Raw genomic sequence first — 22,402 nt, forward strand, 5'->3', positions numbered from 1 at the left:
TTTTGGTGTTATTACGCATGTGTTTGCTCATGGTTGAATATCTGCGCGAAAATATGGACGGAATTAGTAATCATTTATAATCGGGTTATTACTATAAGCTAGGATACAAAGGTTACCACTATTGGGTACATATGGCGAGCGTGAAATTTAAAAAAGTTATAAAGTTTATTATGTCAATATTCAGGTTTATGCACCGGTCGAGAGATATTCACCGTTTTATGCAATATAAATAATGGACTATGTTCGAAAATTATTCTGAGAGGAAGAGAGAGAGAGAGAGAGAGAGAGAGAGAGAGAGTGAAAGAAACTCACTAGCTACGAATGAAACAATCGTTAATATTGCCGGCGTAAGCAGTTAACGAATTTTTTGCAATATTATTTAATAGAATACATGACTCACTGTTAACTTCAGTAGTTCTTTAATGTATCGACTCATAGAATTACCATGCAATACTTACTTATAATATAGGCAGCAATTTTAGGCAATAAAATTATCGAATACACATATAGTTTTTAAACAAATTTTAACGATGAAATTTTTTCTATGATTCAGAATATCCACGTTTCTTTTCTTCGCACTGTACCACCTTATTCACACCAAGCAGACGTATGGGTAGAAATACTGCGATATTTTAATTATATGAAAGTTATATTCATCCACAGTTCGGATACCGATGGTAGAAGTTTACTTGGAAGATTTCAATCAACTTCTCAAATTTTCGAAGATGACATTGAGATAAAAATACAGGTAATATTATCACTTAAGTAATATATTAAATTAGAAGTAGAAACTAATATTCTTATGATTATTTTCTATCTAATAATTCCATTAGATAACAAAAGTTTATACTAGTAACGCTTGTTAATGGCAAAGAAAAGACGTAGTTGAAGAAGCTTATTATACTTATAAATTATAGACCATTTATTTCCAAGCTGGAGTAACTTCGAATTAATGTAGTGATGAAATAAAAGAAGTAAAATATTAGTAAAAATCGGGAGCCTGCGTGGAATGAGGGAATAACTACGTGAACAATAAAACAACTAATTTCAGAGCCCGAAAAAATTTCTAAAAGGAGAAAACCTAGAAATGCTATAGTATATTTTCTGAGATTTTTAAAGTGCTGAATTTGAATCTAGTTTTAGAATTAATCCATGACCTAAGATTTTCAATATATCCTAACCTAAATGTATATAATATGATTCACAATATTTTGCTATTTTTCAGGCTATACAGGGTGTCCCATTTTTAAGGAACCACCCCGAAATTTTCTACGGTTGGCAGTCGACAAAAAAATTGTTCAAACAAAAGTTATTTGGAACAATGAGGGATACCTTTCCCAGAAAATGGATTTGACCTCAACGTAGGAACGTAGAATTTCTCGCTCTTTCCGAATCCGTGATCAAAGTTAGAGGTTCCTATTCAAAAAATGGCTTTGACATTCAAATAACCTTGAAAATAAATCTCTAGGTCAAATCCGATTTCTAGGAAAGGTGTCCCTCATTGTTCCAAACAACTTTTGTCTGAACAATTTTTCTGTAGAACGCCAACCGTAAAAAATTTCGGGGCGGTTCCTTTAAAATGGGACACCCTGTATAGCACTGATAATAAATGTTTTTCTCTAAAAGAAAGTAGAGTCATGACAATGCAGCACTTTTGTCCATTAAAATTCAGTTTTTAGATAAGAGCTATCTTTTTTTTATCAAGATGTCATTGATTGAAGTTAAATATTTTAGCAGTTTCATAATAACATTAAAACAACCCAATCGCCAAGTACGTGTATATAGAATACTCCAGATAATTAAATCTCGAATATCTTAACCCCGACTCGTGTAACCTGCGAGGCTATAATCCCAGACCCTTGAATCCTAGTTGTCTTAACTCCTGAATCTTGTAACCTGTGACCATATAACTCCAGACTTCTGAACGCCAATTGCGTTAACCCGCGACCCCTGTAACATGTAATTTTAATTCTGTTGCGAAACTGTTAAAAAACATATTATTATGATATCTTAAAAAACATATTATAATGATATCTCGATAAAAAAAAGTAATCTCTAATCCAAAAAATAGGGTTTAAAGAGATAGTTTTACTGGTTTTTAGAACAAAAATTTATTCCTAGTATTCTGTAACCTCGAATAAAGTAAAATATTGATTTTTGCATATTTAGGTTAGGATATCTCGAGAACCTAAGGTGATGATCATCTGAAGCCAGATTCGGATCAGTGCATTAAATACTGTCGGAAATATACTATCATGTTTCTGTAATTTTGGATGTCGACCTATGGTGGTAGAGCTTAAATCTCGCAAAACTATCTCTGCAAAGCCCATTTTATGAGAGCCTATCTTTAGCGTTCTAACAGGTACATTTTCGGGATAGAATGATAAATCCTACTATATAGTATTGAAATGGCAGACAGTAAGCAGTAAGTATTCTAACTACTTAGATTATAAAAAGTTTTTGAAAGTATCAAATCAACGCGCACTCGTTTGTATACCAACAAAAGATATACGCACGACTTTATTCAATTCACAAAAGATGCGTGTACACAAAATAGGAGCTCGTAAAGATTATCTATGGATCTTCTAAAGTAGGGGTAGAATAGTTTGTAATGTTACATAGCTGTAATGGACCGATTATATCGACGGCAATGAACTGCTAACTGGCTCAATTGTAAAGTTATCGTAATTCTGCACGTAAACCTGCACAATAGCCATACCCGATAACATAATAGAAAGAGAGAGGGGGGGGGAGAAAAAGAGAAAAAGAGAGAGAAATCGCTGATATCGAGGCTCTGATGCTGATTACTGCGCTGCAACATGTCAAAAAAAGTGTTTTTAGTACTTTAGATGGTTCTCTCAGTGTGGCGGTATCATCTAGAACATGCCAATACTGCTTCGCAATGTTGGGGATAATCTGATGACACATTTTCGTGCCTCGTCCACCATCTTTTCTCTTTTCATATATATCTCTCTCTCTCTCTCTCTCTCTCTGTGCTTAAGGGCAAGGGCAATGAATATCTGTAAATGTGACGATAACATCTTAATCTATATTTCTGAGCTTTGGTCCAAGCCTACACATGATTTCTATATAGAGGCTTTGACCCGTAGTAAGGAATTTAATAATACTAGCTCTATAACGAGAAACTTACGAGTTTGCATAGGGAGAAGCTCTCCCTTTTTCCTATTTTATCCTTATTATTCCTATTTTATCAACTTCAACATTATCATCTTCTAGGCCTGATAATTCACAACATCAAGACCTATCTATGTATGAGTTTATTAGTGTTGGCAATGGTGTCAGCATTACTAATGTTTTTAGTATTAGGGATTGCGCTAGTAAACTTAAATTGACTGGGAACAAATAATGACGGGTACTGATCAGTAAAATTATCGCAATATAGGATCACTAAGAGTTAATCATATAAATACTAATAGATTTGATACGTTTGTTCACTTTGCACTCCTGTAAGTTAACCCTCCCTCATTAAATAAATAATTGGTGATGGATATCGATGAGCTAAGCATTTACGTATTACCGCAGATCTACGACGAGGGAAGGTCAATAAGTCTTAACAAAACGAAAAAAAAATTTTCCGTGTATAATTTTTTTTTATTTTTCAACATAATCTCCTTGAAGGTCTATACATTTTATTAAACGGCCTTCCAGTTTTTTTAAGCCATCAGAAAAATATGATTTCTAAAAACCCTCAAAATAGGCATTTGTTTCGGCGATGACTTCTTCATTCGACGTGAATCGTTGTCCGGCAAGCCATTTTTTGAGGTTCGGAAATAAGAAAAAGTCACTGGGAGCCAAATCAAAATTTTTGCCATCGAAACTGCACACGTGTGAACTCGAGCATTGTCTTGAAGAAAGAGGCATTGTTTTTTGTTCAAGTGAGGACGTTTTTCTCTAATTTTTTCTTTAAGCTGACCTAATAATGACGCATAATATTGTCCAGGGATCGTCTAGCCCTTTTACAAGTAGTCGATGTAGATAATTCCATACGCATCCCAAAAAAACGTAGCCATAGTCTTGTCAGCTGACTTTACTGTCTTTGCCTTCTTTGGGGCTGGTTCTCCTGCGGTAATCCATTGTTTGGACTGTTCTTTGGTTTCAGGAGTGAAGTGGTGTACCCATGTTTTCTCTACAGTTACGAGTCGACGCCAAAAGTCTTCCGAATTACAACGTATGCGTGCCAAAAGAGCCTTAGAGGTGACCACGCGGGTTCGTTTGTTTTCAACAGTGAGCAAACGCGGCACCCATCTTGCTGATATTTTTTTCATCTCCAATTTTTCATGCAAAATTGAAATGATTATACCCTTTGATATCCCAGTGGCCTCAACTAATTATCGCAATTTTAATCTTCTATCACTCAACACCATATCGTAAATTTTGTTAAACATTTCGGGAGGACTCACTTTTACGGGGCGTCTTGAATGAGATTCATATTTTATTGTTGTACAGCCACGTTTAACCCATTTACCCATTTATAAACAGTCTTAAACACAGGGGTAGACTTGCCATGAACGGCGTCCAACTCAACTGTGATTTCTTTTGGTGTAAGGCCTTTCAAATGAAAATGTTTTATCACCGCTCAAAACTCTGTTTTTTTCATTTTTCAAATAAACCAATAACTTTTTGTTCAACCAACGCTCACAGAAAAACGACTTAATTAATCGAGCTGAAACTTTGTACAATATCTAGTTAGTAGTATTGCTTGCCAAAAACATAATTTGAGCGTGACGAGCGCCATCTCTTGGATTTTGTAAAGACTTATTGACCCTCTCTTATAATTAACTCGATAATATCGTCACAATATCTCAAAACCATATTTAGCCTCTTTGAAAAGTACCATTATGTATTCAATAATAGCTACGTATTATGCAGTTGCGCCAAATACAAAAGTTATACTATTAGTTAGGCGTAAACTTTAGGTTACAGCTCAGATAGCTGCCCCGATGAGGTCCCGTAATCAGACGGTTTGTGATCTGAGGTAAGCAACAATCTTTCTAGCCGAAAAAATGACTATCTAAAGGATAAAGTGTATCCTCCATTAAGATAGTAAAAAAGACACCCGAAATGAATCTTGAAACTAAGTTTTCTGTAGCATTCTACATTGAAAAAGGTTAGGTTTGCCGCTAACTAGACCTTCCTAGAGCCTCCCTATATATATATATATATATATATATAAAATCGGGTTTTTTCAAATTTTATTTTTTTTCTTGGGATCTAAAAATATTATCGACACCCGGTTTCCGGCATTCATATTCCTGCAAAATGTAGTTTCACTGTGATTTTTTCCAAGATTACAGACTTATGGGACCTAAGCTAAAAAAAATGTTTAAATTCAAACTTCTCTAAAATTTAGCCATATTGAGGTACAGACACTAAATTTTCAGAAGATATTCAAAATTATCTTAGAAATCTCCTTAAATTGGTTTAAAGTTGGTTCCAGTAGTGCGCCACCTTCAAAAATGCAAAAAATCCCGTTTTGTAGTGATTTTTGGCCCTTGGCGCTCTACCAACGGCAACTTTGGTAAAACTAATGTCACCATCGTATTCTACGGGAAAAAATACATCAAAAACATTTATTGTATGATCTCTCTATTATTTTCTACTCCGCGACTAACAAGAGAATAACAATGGCGGCTACGCTAGGCATCTTAAAATGGCCTCCCGCCTTTCATAACTCGTACCTTTAAAGCTAATTACACAGGCCCACAAAAAAAAAAGTTATCTGAGTTTGAGACAAGACCCATATACTTACAGGTTTTTGGGTGCGCTGAATCCAAATCCAAGGTCAGATTTTGTCCATCATCCTCCGGTTTTCTCCTAGCTAGGGATACCAACCCCCAAGCAAGCTAACCTACCTAACCCTGGGCAGAGCGACTTCTATCAACCGGGTATCTTAACAAAAGTGCATTCCTTTTTAACAGACAGGCTAACCCACGGTAACCCTGCATTTCTCATCCCTACAGACCCTTACAGCCCTTAGAAACCACCCCTACCAACCCCCAAGCAAGCTAACCTACCTAACCCTGGGCAGAGCGACTTCTATCAACCGGGTATCTTAACAAAAGTGCATTCCTTTTTAACAGACAGGCTAACCCACGGTAACCCTGCATTTCTCATCCCCACAGATCCTTACAGCCCTTAGAAACCACCCCTACCAACTTCCAAGCAGGCTTCTTTTTTTACATAAAAAAAAAAGTTATCTGAGTTTGAGACAAGACCCATGATGTTGCCTAACTCAAGGGCTTATGCTGAGTTCACGTAAAATGAGATATACTCATCATAAATAACATTAGGAACATAACCTCAAAACGAGGAAAATCTTTCATGACAATGGATCCTGTCAATATCATTCCAACTATTTTGCATCTTTTTCTCTTCGTCTTCACCACTGTTCAATATCCAAAATGATGACTTTCTTATCAATATGGACCTGAAATCAGAAATTTGTATTAATAAAACTTGGAACTATCTGTTCTCGGAAAATAGATTACGGTATGGCTTTTCGATGATACCTTATTCTCTTGTCTTCAAACGACCTGTGGAGGGGGTTCCGTCTCTTTCTTTTTCTCCCTTGATCCTCTCTCAGCAAGGTCCAGCAGTAGTCAGCTAATATATTGATATCCCAACGGCATTGATATCTCCTCTCCATCTCTTTTATATCCTGATGGAACCTCTCTCCTTGCTCCTCGCTGAAATCTCCACAATTCTCTGGAAATTCATCTAAATGAGAATCGAGAAAATGAAGTTTGTAATTCATATTACATCCCAACTTACCGTAGTTTGTAACAAGTTTTGTAACTATCTTTTTGTAATCATGACTCTTATTATTACCTAAAAAATTTTCGACAACTTGTTGGAAACTTTGCCAAGCAGATTTTTCAAGACCTGTCATTGTTTTAACGAATTGAGGATCCCTCAACATTTTCCGTATCTGAGGTCCATCAAAAATTCCTTCTTTCAACTTGGCATCTGAAATTTGAGGGAACTTTTGACACAAATATTGGAAGCAATCTCCATTTTTATCAATTGCCTTGACGAATTGTTTCATCAGTCCAAGCTTGATGTGAAGTGGGGGAATCAAAATTTTTGAAGGTTCCACGAGTGGCTTAGCGATGATGTTATGTACTACTGTTTGAAATGTCAGCCTTGGATCGCATTTTGATTTTTTAAAGTGGTTTTCACGATCCCTACTATCCCATAAACAGAGATAGCAGGGTGTCTTGGTGAATCCCGATTGTTGTCCGAAAATCATGGATAAGATTTTGAGATCACCACATACAAACCAGTTGTGCTCTGAATAATGGATTTTTTCCAAAAATAATTTTTAAATTCGTGTATTCCTCTTTCAACTAGGTTGAGTGAGCGATCGGCACCGGTGCGAATACATTCTTATTATTGAGCAGCACTGCTTTTAAGCTCCGGTTTGATGAGTCGATAAAGAGCCTCCAATCCTCAGACTTGTATACATCAGACTTCAGTGTATTAATGAGTCCTTTAACGTTGTTACAGTAGACTAGCTTACCTTTTTCAGTCTGTTCTTCATCGAAGTATTTACGGAAATCCTTTTCTCTATCTCTGTAGATAGTTGATGTAACACCATGTTCTAGCATACTTCTCCTCTTCAGATCTGAAGCTAAATATTCTGCCGCGTCTTTAGAGAGTCCTATATTTCTTATCAGGTCATTCAATGCTTTTTGTGTATACAATATAATAGGCTTCTTTTTAGTATTGTATGGTTTAAAGTCTCCATCTTCGTCCTCAGATTCCTCTTCGTCTTCGGGTTCATCTTCGTCGTCAGATCTATCTGATTCGTTGCATCTATCATCTTGTTCACTCAAATCATCACCCCTGTCATCAGTTTTTGATTGACTCACTGGGGAGGGTAAATTTTCATTCTGTTTCTTATTAATTGGATCGGATTCAATCGCTCTTGTAACTAATGAAACATCCGCGTACACTATTTTACTTTTATTTTTTACGTTGAACCCAGATACTTTTGTATTACAAAAATAACATTGCCTTTCATTTTGGGGCTTTCTCCAACGAGTCGGTTGTTTGATTTTGAGTTGAATCTCTTCTCTCTGCTCTTTTGCAGCCTTCCAGCGCGTGAACATGTTATTACAAGCCTTACATATCGACGATGGAACCCAACTATGATTCCAGGCTCTAACATTACTTCCAAAACAATCTTTATAGATTTTTCTTATCTCTTCAGAGATGGGAAACCGATTTTTATGGGCATCAAATTTTCCACAGACATAGCAGAAGACATTAGAGTCACTAGGGCAATTGTGGAGTGGTTGATTTGTAGTTTTTGGAGGTTGGTTTTTGTGAGTTGAAGTAGCCATAAATTCGTAAAGAGCCTATAAGTATGTGGGTGTTGTCTCAAACTCAGATAACTTTTTTTTTGTGTAAAAAAAGAAAAGTTCTGCCCAGGGATAGGTAGGTTAGCCTGCTTGGGGGTTGGTAGGGGTGGTTTCTAAGGGTTGTAAGGGACTCTGGAGATGAGAAATGCAGAGTTAATGTAGGTTATCCTGTCTGTTGTTGAGGAATGCATTTTTGTTAAGATACCTAATTGATAGAAGTCGCTCTGCCCAGGGTTAGGTAGGTTAGCTTGCTTGGGGGTTGGTATCCCTAGCTAGGGGAAAACGGGAGGGTGATGGACAAAATCTGACCTTGGATTTGGATTCAGCGCACCCAAAAACTTATAAGTATATGGGTCTTGTCTCTAACTCAGATAACTTTTTTTTTTGTGTGCCTGTGTTATCAAAGACTTTATCAATCCTTACATATATTCTTTTGTGATTTTTCCCGTACAATACGATGGCGATATTCGTTTTACCGTTATAGAGTCGTGAACAGCCAACGCACGAAAACCGAGTATAAATCATGTTTTTATTCGTTTATCAGAGGCTTTTCGCTGTTAGCTCTTCACAAAAGTCATCTTCGGTAGAAATGACGTCACCGTCATATTATATGGAATAAAAGATATTGAAAACATGTGTAACTTGATTTATAGATCTATTACAACCATCTAAAGAATCCAATGACGCAAAACCACACTGCTGTAGAACCACGAAAAAATCAATCTTCTCCTCGTCGATTCCCTCATTGTTTCTCAAAAATACTCTTACATCGTGCTACACGTATGATTTTTATGTATTCTTCCTAGAATACGATGCATCGTATCGTCAGCATTTACATATCTACAATTAAAAATAAGGTAAAAGTGCAAAAAAACGTCATTAATCAATTATCGATATTATTTTATATATTATTGATCTACAATAAATAACCTTAAGTGATGTTTATGAGTATTCAAATGGATTATTGAATCTTATTACCAGAATGTGATCATATATATAATTTTATTGATACATTTTAAATTATTAGTCGTATCTCGAATCCATAATCTCAGCAAAATTTACTAATTGATATAAAATTATATTATTTGCCCATTGTGACGGTGTAGGCCCGTCATGGCCTGCACCGTGTGCTTGCCTCCCTCTCCTTACTAGGCAAAGGCGCACGGCCGGCATCAAGCGCACGTTGTTATCACGTGCCTGATGCCTGCCCTTTTATTTTTCAGCAACGCACGAGAGTGGAAGGAGAAGCCGTGGACGCGACGACGTGCTCGAGTATTGAGAGTGCGAGAGAGAGAGAGAGAGAGAGAGAAAAGCAATAGTTTGAGTGTTGGGCTTGGCGCGCGGCACTTGTCGCGACGGGCATTGCCGCGTGCCGCCGATTAGGCGAGTGGTGGGAGAAAGCGTGAGAAGCCGGCTCTCACGCACTCGCGACAGAGAGTGACGCGACGCGCGCGACAGCAATTAGTCGTACGAGAGCTGGTGACCATCGCTGCCTGCCCTTTGTCCGGAAGAAGTCAGCATTCCTCAGCAGATCGGCCGGACGGGACTTCCTCTGCCAGCGACGCAGCAGTCAGGAGTTTTCCTGTGAGAAGCCGTCATCGAGGCAGAACCCGACAGCTTTTTCTGCCAGATCGCCGGCCACGCAGCAGCGAGGAGTTTTCCAGACTAGCCGCCGGTGGGACACCTTCAAGGCTGCCAGCAACAGCGACGTCCACCAATTTGGTCAGGTCACCGATTCCTCTCTCTCTATATCTCTTCCTTTCCTCGGCGATTCTCACGGTTCGCGTTGCTACGCCAGGCTTTTCCGAGCCGGCGTAGTTTTCGGCAGTGTGTAAATTTAAGTAATTGTTTGAGCCGGTTAACGAGGTGACATGGCGCTAACGTGCCGGTCATCTCGTTTAGGATAAGTTCGCGTGTTAATAGTAATAAGTGATTTGTGTTCTCGTCGGCACTCGTGGTAGTGCGTTTATAATAAACGTGTGTTAGCGAATTGTGTGTGAAGTTATTTTACCCGCTGTTCTCCTTCCTGCTTTGCTTGGAGCGATACACCGCCTCCCTTGCCTTCCCCCTTTATAAATAATTGGTAATAGTAGTGAATATATTGGCATTGCACGTCGACGCTATTACACCATAACTGATAGGTATTCAAGTACAATTGTTTTTCAATAAAAAGAATTACTGACAAAGAATGAAATAATTGATGGATTACGAGCTTGCAGTATTGACATATGTCAGCAATGAGGTTTTGAATTGATATCGATTTTTCATGAAAATATAGGAATGGTCATGGTACAACTGTATATTACAAATAGAAAGTTCAATCTTCTATTTCGCTATTGTCTTTGATAACTGGTTTAACTTCTTCATAATCGAATAACTCAGTTAATACTCTTGCTGGATTAATTATCCTTGACAAATATCGAGCGTGACTCAAGTAAAATATAACATCTGCTACATATGAACAACATCCTATGGTAGGGTTTCCATTGGCACAACTGCAGCAATATCGTTTGATGCCACTGATTCCAACAGTATTCGAACAGTAGTATACGTAACACTTGTATGTTTTGCTGTTGATATGCCTAGAGCGTATTTCAAATCGTACTATGTTGTGCTCTTCTTTGGCGTAACTTAGCATAGGAGTATTATCGTCTTGAATCATTTCGGCTAGATAAGAAATAGATTGTGACAACTGATATGATCCTGTGAAAAGTACTTTCATATCTCTTTTCATCATTTGAAAACAATTTCTAAAATGGTAATTTCTTTTGATTCCAATTTTTATCCCCAACTTCATCTGCTAACGTATTTTCTACATTTTTGGTGAGATTTATTCTCTGAATGATTTCGTCCAACAAGCCTACGTCAGAATTCAATCTTTTTCCAAATCGATTGTTCAAGAAGCAAGCAATTTTACAATACAGCCCGGCTTTTGGTAATGAAGCATTATGGAATTGATGATGTAACAATTTAAACTTCTGTTCTATAATCCCAGAACGGCTTCAATAACCCGCCTGAGTTTGGTTACCAAGCGAGACGAATTTGATTCTTGTGTAGTGAGTTGAGATCGTTTACCTTTCAGTGTTGGCATTAATACGTACTTTGAATCCTTGCTCGATCAACCAATCTACAAAATCTCGGAATCCCCTGTCAAGAATAAAAATATCACCTTTTTTTAAAATCCGTTTGAGACCATTTGGTTGACCCAGTAAAAGCTTTAGAATTTGTGCATCATTAAGATTTGCTGTAAATGGACCAGGTTCACCCATTACATAACCATTGGTTGTGGCAACAGTGAATGGTTTGCACAATGGAACTTTTTTCTGGCCGGAATACGATTTACGCTGATAACCATTATTGCTACTCTTTTGATGACGTAGATATGTACCATCGCATATTATATATAGCGTATCGATTTCAGAATCATGGGACCTTTTAGACGCTTCAGCTGTTTGGGCAAGAAAAAAATCTCTATTGTGAGAGTCAAATCAGAAATTGCCAGGCAATATATCTTCTTCAAAACATTGCAATACACTATCTATGATGTTTTTAACTTGTTGTTCCTGTAGACCAAAAATCGCAGAGATACATCTGTTTGAGTTACTAGTCTTTATCTTGAATAAGAATATAACTAAGGCTTGCAGTATGTTTCGATTATGGGATGTTCTCATTGAATTCATCATACTTTCAAGTTCCTTAATATTGTGCAACGTATAGCCTGTTAGAGCTTCTATACGCTCTTCTGTGATTACATACGTACCAATTTGGTCGTGAAGCCTTGAGTCTACTTTGTCTGATAATTTATCCATAAAGTTAGAGAGCTCTGTTTCTGCAATTTCACAATCTTTGGAGTAGATCTGTATTTTTTCGACCTCGTCATCATAACATTTTTTGTTTAACAAATGAAGACTACAACATTTATTTTTTTGTGGGATAAAAATTTTTCGAGCTATAAAAACTTGCATTCGAGCTTCAAATGGCACATCTTGAATATTTTCTGTACATTTACATATGAAGCAGTACCGATGACTATTGACGACTCTTGAAAATGGTATAAGTATGTATTTAACTTCGGATTTACTGGTTGGAACGAAGCCTGGTGTATCGTTAGAGCTTTGGCTAGAGCTTTCCCTCGATTTGTGAGTAGAACTTTGGCTATCAGTTTCATTCAAGTCACCTCGATTAGAACTCGCTGCTACTTCTGGTGAGCTATCATTTCATAAAGTGAGGTTACCAATGTACTCTTGCATTTCACTAGGATTTGAAATCGCATCACTTGTATCCACATTATTAGTGACTGGATCTAGTATCTGTTCTTCAACGGGTACTGCAACAGTTTCTCCTTGCTTTCTTCTGAGATTTCTAAGAACACAACGACACTTTGAACAAATAACTTCATCTTTTTAAACGAAGAAACTATATTTTTTATTAAAATCTTCAGCTTCTTTTCTACTGGTAATACACTGTTGGTCAGTTACTTTTACCCCCCTTCGAGCAAAATTGCTTGAACTTGGAAGTTTCATATTTTTGGTCAGAATCAACGTACAAAGACGAGCGGGAGCGCATTTGGAAGCTCTTTTTAAGAGCTTTCGAATAGTATGCATCGCAAAATTTATAAAATCGGGTTTCTAATTTTTTCAATCGAATAGTCATCAATGAAAATTCCGAAATTTTCAGTCTATCTTTGATAACTTGCAAATTCTCAGGAAAAAATCCCACGAAAATTTCGAGCACAGCATTTTCTTTCTTTTTCCAAACCCTATTTAAATCACTCGTCAAAAAATTTTGTCCATCAAATATGACCCTTGTATGAGAAATTTTCTTGAAAATTGACACGTTTTTTCAACTTTCTATAACTTTGTAAATAAAAATCCTAGAAAAAAGTATACATGAAAGAAAATGTTTCTTTTTTCACGTAAAATACTGTAAAATTTTTTCAGATTAAAAAAAAAATATTTTTTTTATCCATCTTTCTATGGTCGTTCAAAAAAAAAAAGTAAAATATTCATCTGCCACGTGAAATTGTCTTCTTGTAAAATAAAAATTGTAGATTTCAAAAACTTGTTATTCCCATTTTGTTTCCTCACAAGAACACTGTTTTTCAATAACAATAATGATATGTCATGATTCAAATGAAAATACATGCTTAATATGGAATGTTATTTATTTGAAATAATAACTTTACATAAGCTTCATTGAGCCTAAAACTTGAAGATTATCTGCTATTTCACTCTGGATTTGAATCTAGCGTGTTTAGTATTTTAATAGAATATCGTAACATAGAAATAGACAACAAAAAATAGATAACAAAAAATAAAGTGACTTTGTAATTAACAAACTTGCGATAATCAGAACTTGTATCACACAAATTAAACTTTTTTTTCATCAAAGTCCCCTCCTTTATGCTTGATAACAGCTTTGCATATTCTTGGCATCCTTGCGACTAATTTGTCCAATGTGGTTTCTTAGAGATTGTTTCGATCTCTTTCTGAAATTTCCCATAAATTTGTTGCAGAGCTTGGGCAATATTCTCTCACTGCTCGATCGAGCTCTTCCCGTAGCAGTTCGATGGGAATCAAATCAGGCGACTGGGCTGGCCATTGCATAACTTTCTATTTTTTTTCTTTTCTAAATTTGAGAGATAATTTTTACATAATTTGGATGTATGTTTTGGATCGTTATCTTGCTGAAACACAAATTGTGCTCCCACTAGTCGAATTCCTGATGTTACAGCGTGCCTTTTTTAGAATGTTTTTGTAACTTTCTTTCTATAAGATTCCATCAATTTTCACAATATCACCTATTTTTGATCCAGCAAAACAACCCCATACCATAACTAAACCACCACCATGCTTCACACTTGGAACTAAACAATCACTATTATATTTCTCATCAACCCTTCTTCTTACATACACTCTTCTTCTACTTCCAAAAATTCCAAATTTTGACTCGTCAGACCACAGAACATTTTTCCAATCTTTTTGTCCACTGTAAACGTTTCTTTTTATTTACACATCGTAGAAGTGGCTTTTTAACGGCAACTCGACCAAAAAGTCCTTTCTCTCGCAAACGTCTCTTTACCGTACTCACACTCACAGGTTTTTCTAAATGTTTGTTGACATCTGCGGTAAGTTCAGAGGCAGTGGCTTTTCGATTACGCAAACTTATTCGACAAATGTAGTCATCTTCTTTGGCAGTAGTTTTTCTTCTTGGTTTGCGTTGCTTATTTTCGACACTTCCAGATGTACAGAACTTTTCAATATTATAAGCCACTGTGCGCCTGTCTATTTTCAACTGTTTTGAAATAACGTGACTACTTATTTGCAGTTAATAAAGGGCAATGATCTTATTACGTTCACGCACGGACAAATTTTTCGATTTTGCCATGTTCACTACATATTACACAAACAGTTGTTCACACTTGAAAAGTTCGCGATAGACTAGTTTGCTCATAATCGTAGACAGAGAAATATTTAAGAAGATACCCCATTTCATATGGTGAGCGTTCGTATATAACTTTATTTGTAAACACCTGAGTATACAGCGTGTTGGGTACCTACTAAATAAGCCTCTGATTACTGGGTGTGAACACACACACGTATACTCACTATCGTTTCCTGTACAATATATATATTTTTTTTGCACCGGCTATAAAAACAGCGATGAAAAATAATTGAAAAACAACGTTCTTGTGAGGAAAAAAAAATGGGAACAACAAGTTTTTGAAATCTACAATTTTTATTTTACAAGAAGACAATTTCACGTTGCGGATGAATATTTTACTTTATTTTTTTTTGACCGACCATAGAAAGATGGATAAAAAAAAATATTTTTTTTTAATCTGAAAAAATTCTACAGTATACTTACATCTTTCCTGTACACTTTTTTCTAGGATGTTTATTTACAAAGTTATAAAAAGTTGAAAAAACGTGTCAATTTTCAAGAAAATTTCTCATACAAGGGTCATATTTGATGGACAAAATTTTTTGACGAGTGATTTGGATAGGATTTGGAAAAAGGAAGAAAATGCTGTGCTCAAAATTTTTGTGGGATTTTTTCCCTAGAATTGGCAAGTTATCAAAGATAGACTGAAAGTTTCGGAATTTTCATTGATGACTATTCGATTGAAAAAATTAGAAACCCGTTTTCATAAATTTTGCAATGCATACTATTCGAAAGCTCTTACAAAGAGCTTCCAAATGCGTTCCCGCTTGTCTCTGTACGTTGATTCTGACCAAAAATATGAAATTTCCAAGTTCAAGCAATTTTGCTCGAGGCGGGGTAAAAGTGACTGACGGGCAGTGTATACATAGGGAAGCTCTAGGAAGGTCTGGTTGGCAGCAAACCTAATCTTTTTCGATGTAGAATGCTACTGAAAACTTAGTTTCAAGAGTCATTTCGGGTGTCTTTTTCACTATCTTAATGGAGGATACCTGTTGACAATGCCAATAATATTAGAGTATAATAGAGAGAGCTTCATACTTTTTTATATATACATCTATATGCTGCATTTTGTCGAGTAGTTCTTTGTAGATTTATAGGTATCGATTTGTAGATTTATATTATTAATCTATATAGAGAAAATACAAAACATTATTTTGTAGCCCATTACAAAAATGAGTTTTTCAAAATTCAGTGTTCACGGACAGAAAACATTTCCAAGAGGTTCTTAAAACACATCCCTTTGATTTGTATAAACTGTACCTCCAAATAAAAAATTGTATTTTTTTAACTCTTAACAGTTGATTTTTTATAGAAATCGACATATATTTTGTAACGGGGTAAGATGTATGGTGGGCTACGCGGTGCGAAGATTTGCGGGCAAGTTTCTTCTTGTACTTACCTACAAATCAGCACGCGCTGCGTGAGTATCGCCGCATCGTGCGCAATGGCTTCACTTCAGCGGCGCTCTGTGCATTTACCGCGGCAACTACATGCGCTTCTTTTGCGCCGAACCTTGCTCCAAGACCTTACCTTAGGCGTATGCCCTTATTTCTGGGTGAAGTCCCCGTTAACTGCTGCGGTTACTTTTACCGGGCAGCTCCAACCTCGCTTGGAAATATTGCTAAATTCTGCTAGCTGAAAAGAGACGCGTAAGTAAGAAGGCGTATGATAGAAATGAATATGCTAGTACGAGGTGTAATCAAAAAGTATCGCGAATTTTGTATTTTTTTTTAAATTATTTATTTATTCATGAATATCTGTTTTATTTCCTTCAAAGTAATCCCCCTCGGATACAATGCACTTGTGCTAATGTTTTTTCCAATCCTCGAAGCACTTAAAAAATTCATTTTTTGTGATCTTGTTCGGCTCCTCCTTCGATGCCATTTTTATCTCCTCAATCGTTTCGTAGCGTCATCCTTTCATGGGCCTCTTCAATTTTGGCAATAGGAAAAAGTCACAGAGGGCCAAGTCTGGGGAATACGGTGGCTGCGGCTCCATTACTGTGTTGTTTTTGGCCAAATACTCGCGCACAAGCAACGATGTGTGAGCAGGGGCGTTATCATGGTGCAAAAGCCTGTTTTAGTTCTTCCACAAATCCGCACGTTTTTGGAGAATTGGTTCGCGCAAATTGCGCATAACTTGCAGGTTATATTCCATATTGACTGTACTACCCTATGGCAAGAACTCATGATACACCACGCCCCTGTAATTGAAGAAAACTGTGAGCAAAACCATTACGTTCGACCGAATTTGGCGAGCTTTTTTCGGTCTTGGCTCATGCGGCAGCTTTCATTGGGATGATTGAGCTTTGTTTTTCGCATCATAATCATAAACCCATGATTCATCATCAGTTATGATCCTCTGGAGCACATTTGGGTCGTCATGGACCGAGTCCTACATCTCCTGAGTACTGTTAACGCGATGTTGTTTTTGGTCGAAATTGAGCAGTTTTGGCACGGATTCGCGGCGACCCGACTCATGCCAAAATCATTGGTTAAAATTGAATGGCATGAGCCACTAGATATGTTTAGATCCTTAGAAACTTCTCTAACAGTGATTCGACGATTGGCCAATACTATTTTCTTCACTTTATCAATGTTTTTGTCTGTTGACGTGCTCGGGCGTCCGGCACGTTGTTCGTCGTTCACATCTTCTCGGCCATCTGAGAACATTTTGTACCACCGGTAAACGTTGCTTTGGTTAAAGGTAGCTTCTCCATATGCCACAGTCAATAGTCGGAATGCGTGCGCGTACTTTATTTTGTTTTTCACACAAAATTTGATACAGATTCTTTGATCCATTCTTTAGAATAGACAACACTCAAAGACGAGCCGAAACATCCAAGAAAAAAAGCTGTCAAAAATTAAGGGACATAAGTACCAACATAACGCTACAAAAAATAAAAAATGAACTTTACGTAGCCAGCGGAAATTGAAAATTCGCGATACTTTTTGAACAGACCTCGTATAGGAATAGGCACTTCTAGAGGGTCATTGATTAAGATAAGTCGTTCTTAGTTATCACGACGGTATTCTTTATTAGTCAATGGTTCAGTTACAAATTGGGGCCTGTAGTAATGATAATTACTAGCACGTGACAAATGCGGACGCCGCCATCTTATTCGCTGACACATGGACGCATCGATCGTTCGCCTATGGATGAGCTATAATTCGCGCACAATTATGTTGTCGCGATTTCCGAGCTCGCATGAGGTCGGCCTGCGATCCATCTCGAATTATACCTTATATTACAGGCGTAACACAACGATGGATCGCGATCATGTCTCCTCAATGAGGGAAGAAGGCTACTCCTATCCTCCCTGTGGTAACCGGTATACTAATTCCTATAAGGAGGTTATGCTCAACTTCTCGTATATTCTGATGCTCGCTAAGGATGACTTTCTTTCTTTTAGAAAGGAAACGAACACTGTAGCCTCCGCGTTCGTACAACGTCGAAGCTCGAGAGTCAGGAACTTCAAAAAAACCATGCGTGTATGAGTATAGTCTCTGCACGACTCTTGCGTATCTCTCTCCCCCTGTATGCGATGCGTGCCCTCCTTTGATAGTCGGTAGGTGCTACCTCCCCGGGTAGTCCCACCAATAAGACATGTGCGCAAATATAACGTTCATGGTTACAATTTATAGATCTCTAATACTATTTAATTAGTCAGAGATGGTTCATTTGAATTTAATTAATTCGCAGTTAATAAGCTATACATAAGTTCATAAAATTTATTGTGACTTTTAGGATATTAAGAATATAAGTCAAAAAAGATGTTGAATATTTTCTTAAGATGAAAATATTTTTAAAAAGTCTTTATGGAGTTTCGAATAAATTTTATATTATAAGATATCAAAACCAAGCGAAAAATATGCGATTTTTAAAACAGAAAATTTTATAGTGGTAAAAATAAATTTTCTGGTTGGCATAAATTTACATTTATAGAAAAATTTTATTATAAATAGCATAAAATTAAACGGTTCGTAAGTACAAATAATTATTTATATGAAGAAGTTTTTAGTTTTTACAAGGTTATAAATCGTGAGTCAACACGACTGTATACTGCATCGATATTGCTTATGAATTTGTTAATGCGTTGTGTCAACGCCAAACCGAACCCGTTTCCACTCCGGAGCTGTAGTGATTTCAACGTTTCTAAATTTAGCCAAGGCATGAACTATTGGCATTCCGTACTGGAACGTTATTGCACACAAATTCGGTTAACAACTGTTTTTTCACTCCAAAACTGCCTAAGTCTTGACTACGGAATGCTAATTGCTTACAACTATAACTATTCTTCCGCTTAACTGTAGTCGTTGCATGCATTTAAATCCTTTAGTTTGTCATTGATGTGATTCTAGACAATTACAAGATATTACTTTGTAACCGAGAATTACAGCCCGACCGCTGCTCTCCGTCAAGCTCTCACCCATGCCCGTGAGCCTTACCAAGCTGAGAGTGTGCGCTGGTTGAATTTCTTTGTTTTTTTCGAGGTGCGACGGCGGCAGCGGCGTACTGGAGGAAGCCGACGAATTCGACAGTGAGAGAGAGAAAGAGACCGAAGATCGAAGAGAGAAGAGAGAGAAATAGCCGCTGACAGACCTGCGCGCGCATCTCGCTGTAAAGAGAGAGAAGAAAAAATCGGCAGTAGAGACAGAGCTGTGAAGCATACCGCCGCGCGCACAAAAAAGTTTCCTTTTTTTTGTTCGTTTCGTTGTTGGCTAAGTTTCCCGCGCCCTCGCCATGAACAAGTGCAAGGATACGTGCCCGGTGTGCGGAATAGATAATTGTTAGTGTGTGTCCGAGACGTGGAAAAACTGCGAGAGCAGCGAAGCTGGCACCGGTGCCTTGTGGGATAACCGGTGAGGTTACGCGGTTCGTGCGCGCGTGCGGCCATTTTTCCTTGGTGGTGAGCGGTACACTCGAAACAAGAAGCACGACACTAACGAACATTCACCCACTCAACAACAGCAATTAATATTACAACACACACACACATACCCATACCAGGGCAATAGATACACATAAGAATTAACAACAACACTAACTACAATAACATCAACAATAATTAACAAGTAGCAGTAACAGAGGATAATAACTAACAAGAAAAACTACGTCACAATTAAATCAACAGTATAACACAAAGGAAGCATTGAAGAGAGGAGAACCGAAGGACGACAAAACACATCAACAGCACGGAGCAACGTCGGTCTTGTGGTTTTTTCTCTTTCTCTCTCTGTCTGTCTCTCTCTCTCTCCCTCCCTCTCTCTCTCTCTCTCTCTGTCCGAGGTGCCGGGTGAGCATTCCGTAGCTAGGCACTCTTGCCAGCTAGGAGGTTGAATAAGTGACTTTGTCTCGTACAAATAATTTTATGTAATAGCGGCGTTGTTTTCCTTTACTTAGAATAAATGTTGCATTGATATTATTAAAATTGTTATTAAACCAAAGTTAGTTGTTGTGGTATTGTTACCTGAAATTACTCCTGATACTGCAATAGTTTATTCGTGTACGATTAATGCATTCGCTCGACGCATTATTCAGTCGTAGAAACATTTTTTGCTTCCCGAATTCCCTTCCTTTAATAAAATAACTTTGTACGGACACTCGCGAGCTACCTGAACAGGGACGACTGGATTTCTCCGTTACAACTTTCAAACTCTCCGTAACTAGACAGTATAAAATTATTTTTTCGTATAATTACGTTATAAAATTTTCAAAAGTAATTCTGAATAATTAAAACTCTGAATATCTCAAACTAAATTTATTTGATTAAAACGACCTTTCAAATTTCTAGGTCGAACATGTAATAGAATTTGAACCTGGTGTAAAAAACTTCAACAATCAGTTACTGGAATTGAAAAATGCTCAATCTAGAGTTATTTTATTATATGCATCGTAAGTACAATTTGATTATAATTAAAATCTTAATATTTTGTAATATACAGAATATTTAATTTTATTCTATCATTTCTATCATTTTAATTAGTTTTAAAAATATTAAGCAAATCAAGTTTAAATTTGAATTGTTGCAAAAAACCTTTACAATACTAACGAAATTGTACTGTAACAAGCGTATTCATTTCATTTCTTTGGAGCGTCAATGTGAGCAAGATGGTGATACGTAAGAGAAAAATTGATTGATTGGTTAATACTTTTCTATTAACTTTTCAGTAAAATCTTACAATCAACGTACAAATAGACATTTATAGTAAAATATAATCTTTTTTTGATCAAGAATAACAAATAATCATTAGAAATACAGAGATATCCACAGTTAGTAGTTTAAAGTCATCAATAATACATATATTAGTTTATAAATAGACTAGATAAATAATTAAAGTAGAATTTTATGAAGATACGAGGGGAGGTCAAAAAGTCTTTACAAAATCCAAGAGATGGCGCTCGTCACGCTTAAATTATGATGTTTTTGGCAAGCAATACTACTAACTAGATATTGTACAAAGTTTTAGCTCGATTAATTAAGTCGTTTTTATGTGAGTGTTGGTTAAACAAAAAGTTATTGGTTTATTTGAAAAATGGAAAAAACAGAGTTTCGAGCGGTGATAAAACATTTTTATTTGAAAGGGCTTACACCAAAAAAAATCACAGTTGAGTCGAACGCCGTTCATGGCAAGTGTGCTCCTGTGTTTAAGACTGTTTATAAATGGGTAAATGAATTTAAACGTGGCTGTACAACAACAAAAGATGAATCTCATTCAAGACGCCCCGTAAAAGTGAGTACTCCCGAAATGGTCAACAAAATCCACGATATGGTGTTGAGTGATAGAAGATTAAAATTACGAGAATTAGTTGAGGCCACAGGGGTATCAAAGGGTACAATCATTTCAATTTTGCATGAAAAATTGGTGATGAAAAAAATATCAGCAAGATGGGTGCCGCGTTTGCTCACTGTTGAAAACAAACGAACCCGCGTGGTCACCTCTGAGGCTCTTTTGGCACGCATACGTTGTAATCCGGAAGACTTTTGGCGTCGACTCGTAACTGTAGAGAAAACATGGGTATACCACTACACTCCTGAAACCAAAGAACAGTCTAAACAATGGATTACCGCAAGAGAACCAGCCCCAAAGAAGACAAAGACAGTAAAGTCAGCTGGCAAGATTATGGCCACGGTTTTCCGGGATGCGTATGGAATCATCTACTTCGACTACTTGGGAAAGGGCCAGATGCTCACTGGATAATATTATGCGTCATTATTAGGTTAGCTGAAAGAAGAAATCAGAGAAAAAGTCCTCACTTGAAGAAAAAAATGCCTCTTTCTGCAAAACAATGCTCGAGTTCACACGTGTGCAGTTTCGATAGCAAAAATTAACGATTTATAGTTCGAATTAATTGACCATCCATCATATTCACCTGATTTGTCTCTCAGTGACTTTTTCTTATTTCTTAACCTCAAAAAATGGCTTGCCGGACAACGATTCACGTCGAATGAAGAAATCATCGCCGAAACAAATGCCTATTTTGAGGGTTTTCAGAAATCATATCTTTCTGATGGCTTGAAAAAACTGGAAAGCCGTTTAATAAAATGTATCGACCTTTAAGGAGATTATGTT

General features: G+C 36.9%; 1 protein-coding gene across 8 annotated transcripts in view; it reads left to right on the plus strand.

Annotated features, from left to right (window-relative positions):
* Window positions 1–22,402, plus strand: part of LOC131663753 (glutamate [NMDA] receptor subunit 1) — a 1,362,975-nt gene that overhangs the window by 331,167 nt on the left and 1,009,406 nt on the right. For 7 of the 8 annotated variants that reach the window (XM_058934360.1, XM_058934403.1, XM_058934385.1 and 4 more), the window contains 2 exons: window positions 554–748; window positions 20,623–20,723. In XM_058934360.1, coding sequence (XP_058790343.1) covers window positions 554–748; window positions 20,623–20,723 — 296 coding nt within the window. The remainder of the gene's footprint in view (window positions 1–553; window positions 749–20,622; window positions 20,724–22,402) is intronic. The other variant, XM_058934412.1, reaches the window with a different exon arrangement.

This window comes from Phymastichus coffea, unplaced genomic scaffold, assembly GCF_024137745.1.
Source record: "Phymastichus coffea isolate CEN01 unplaced genomic scaffold, Cenicafe_Pcof_1.1 PCOF00002, whole genome shotgun sequence".
Taxonomy (NCBI): domain Eukaryota; kingdom Metazoa; phylum Arthropoda; class Insecta; order Hymenoptera; family Eulophidae; genus Phymastichus; species Phymastichus coffea.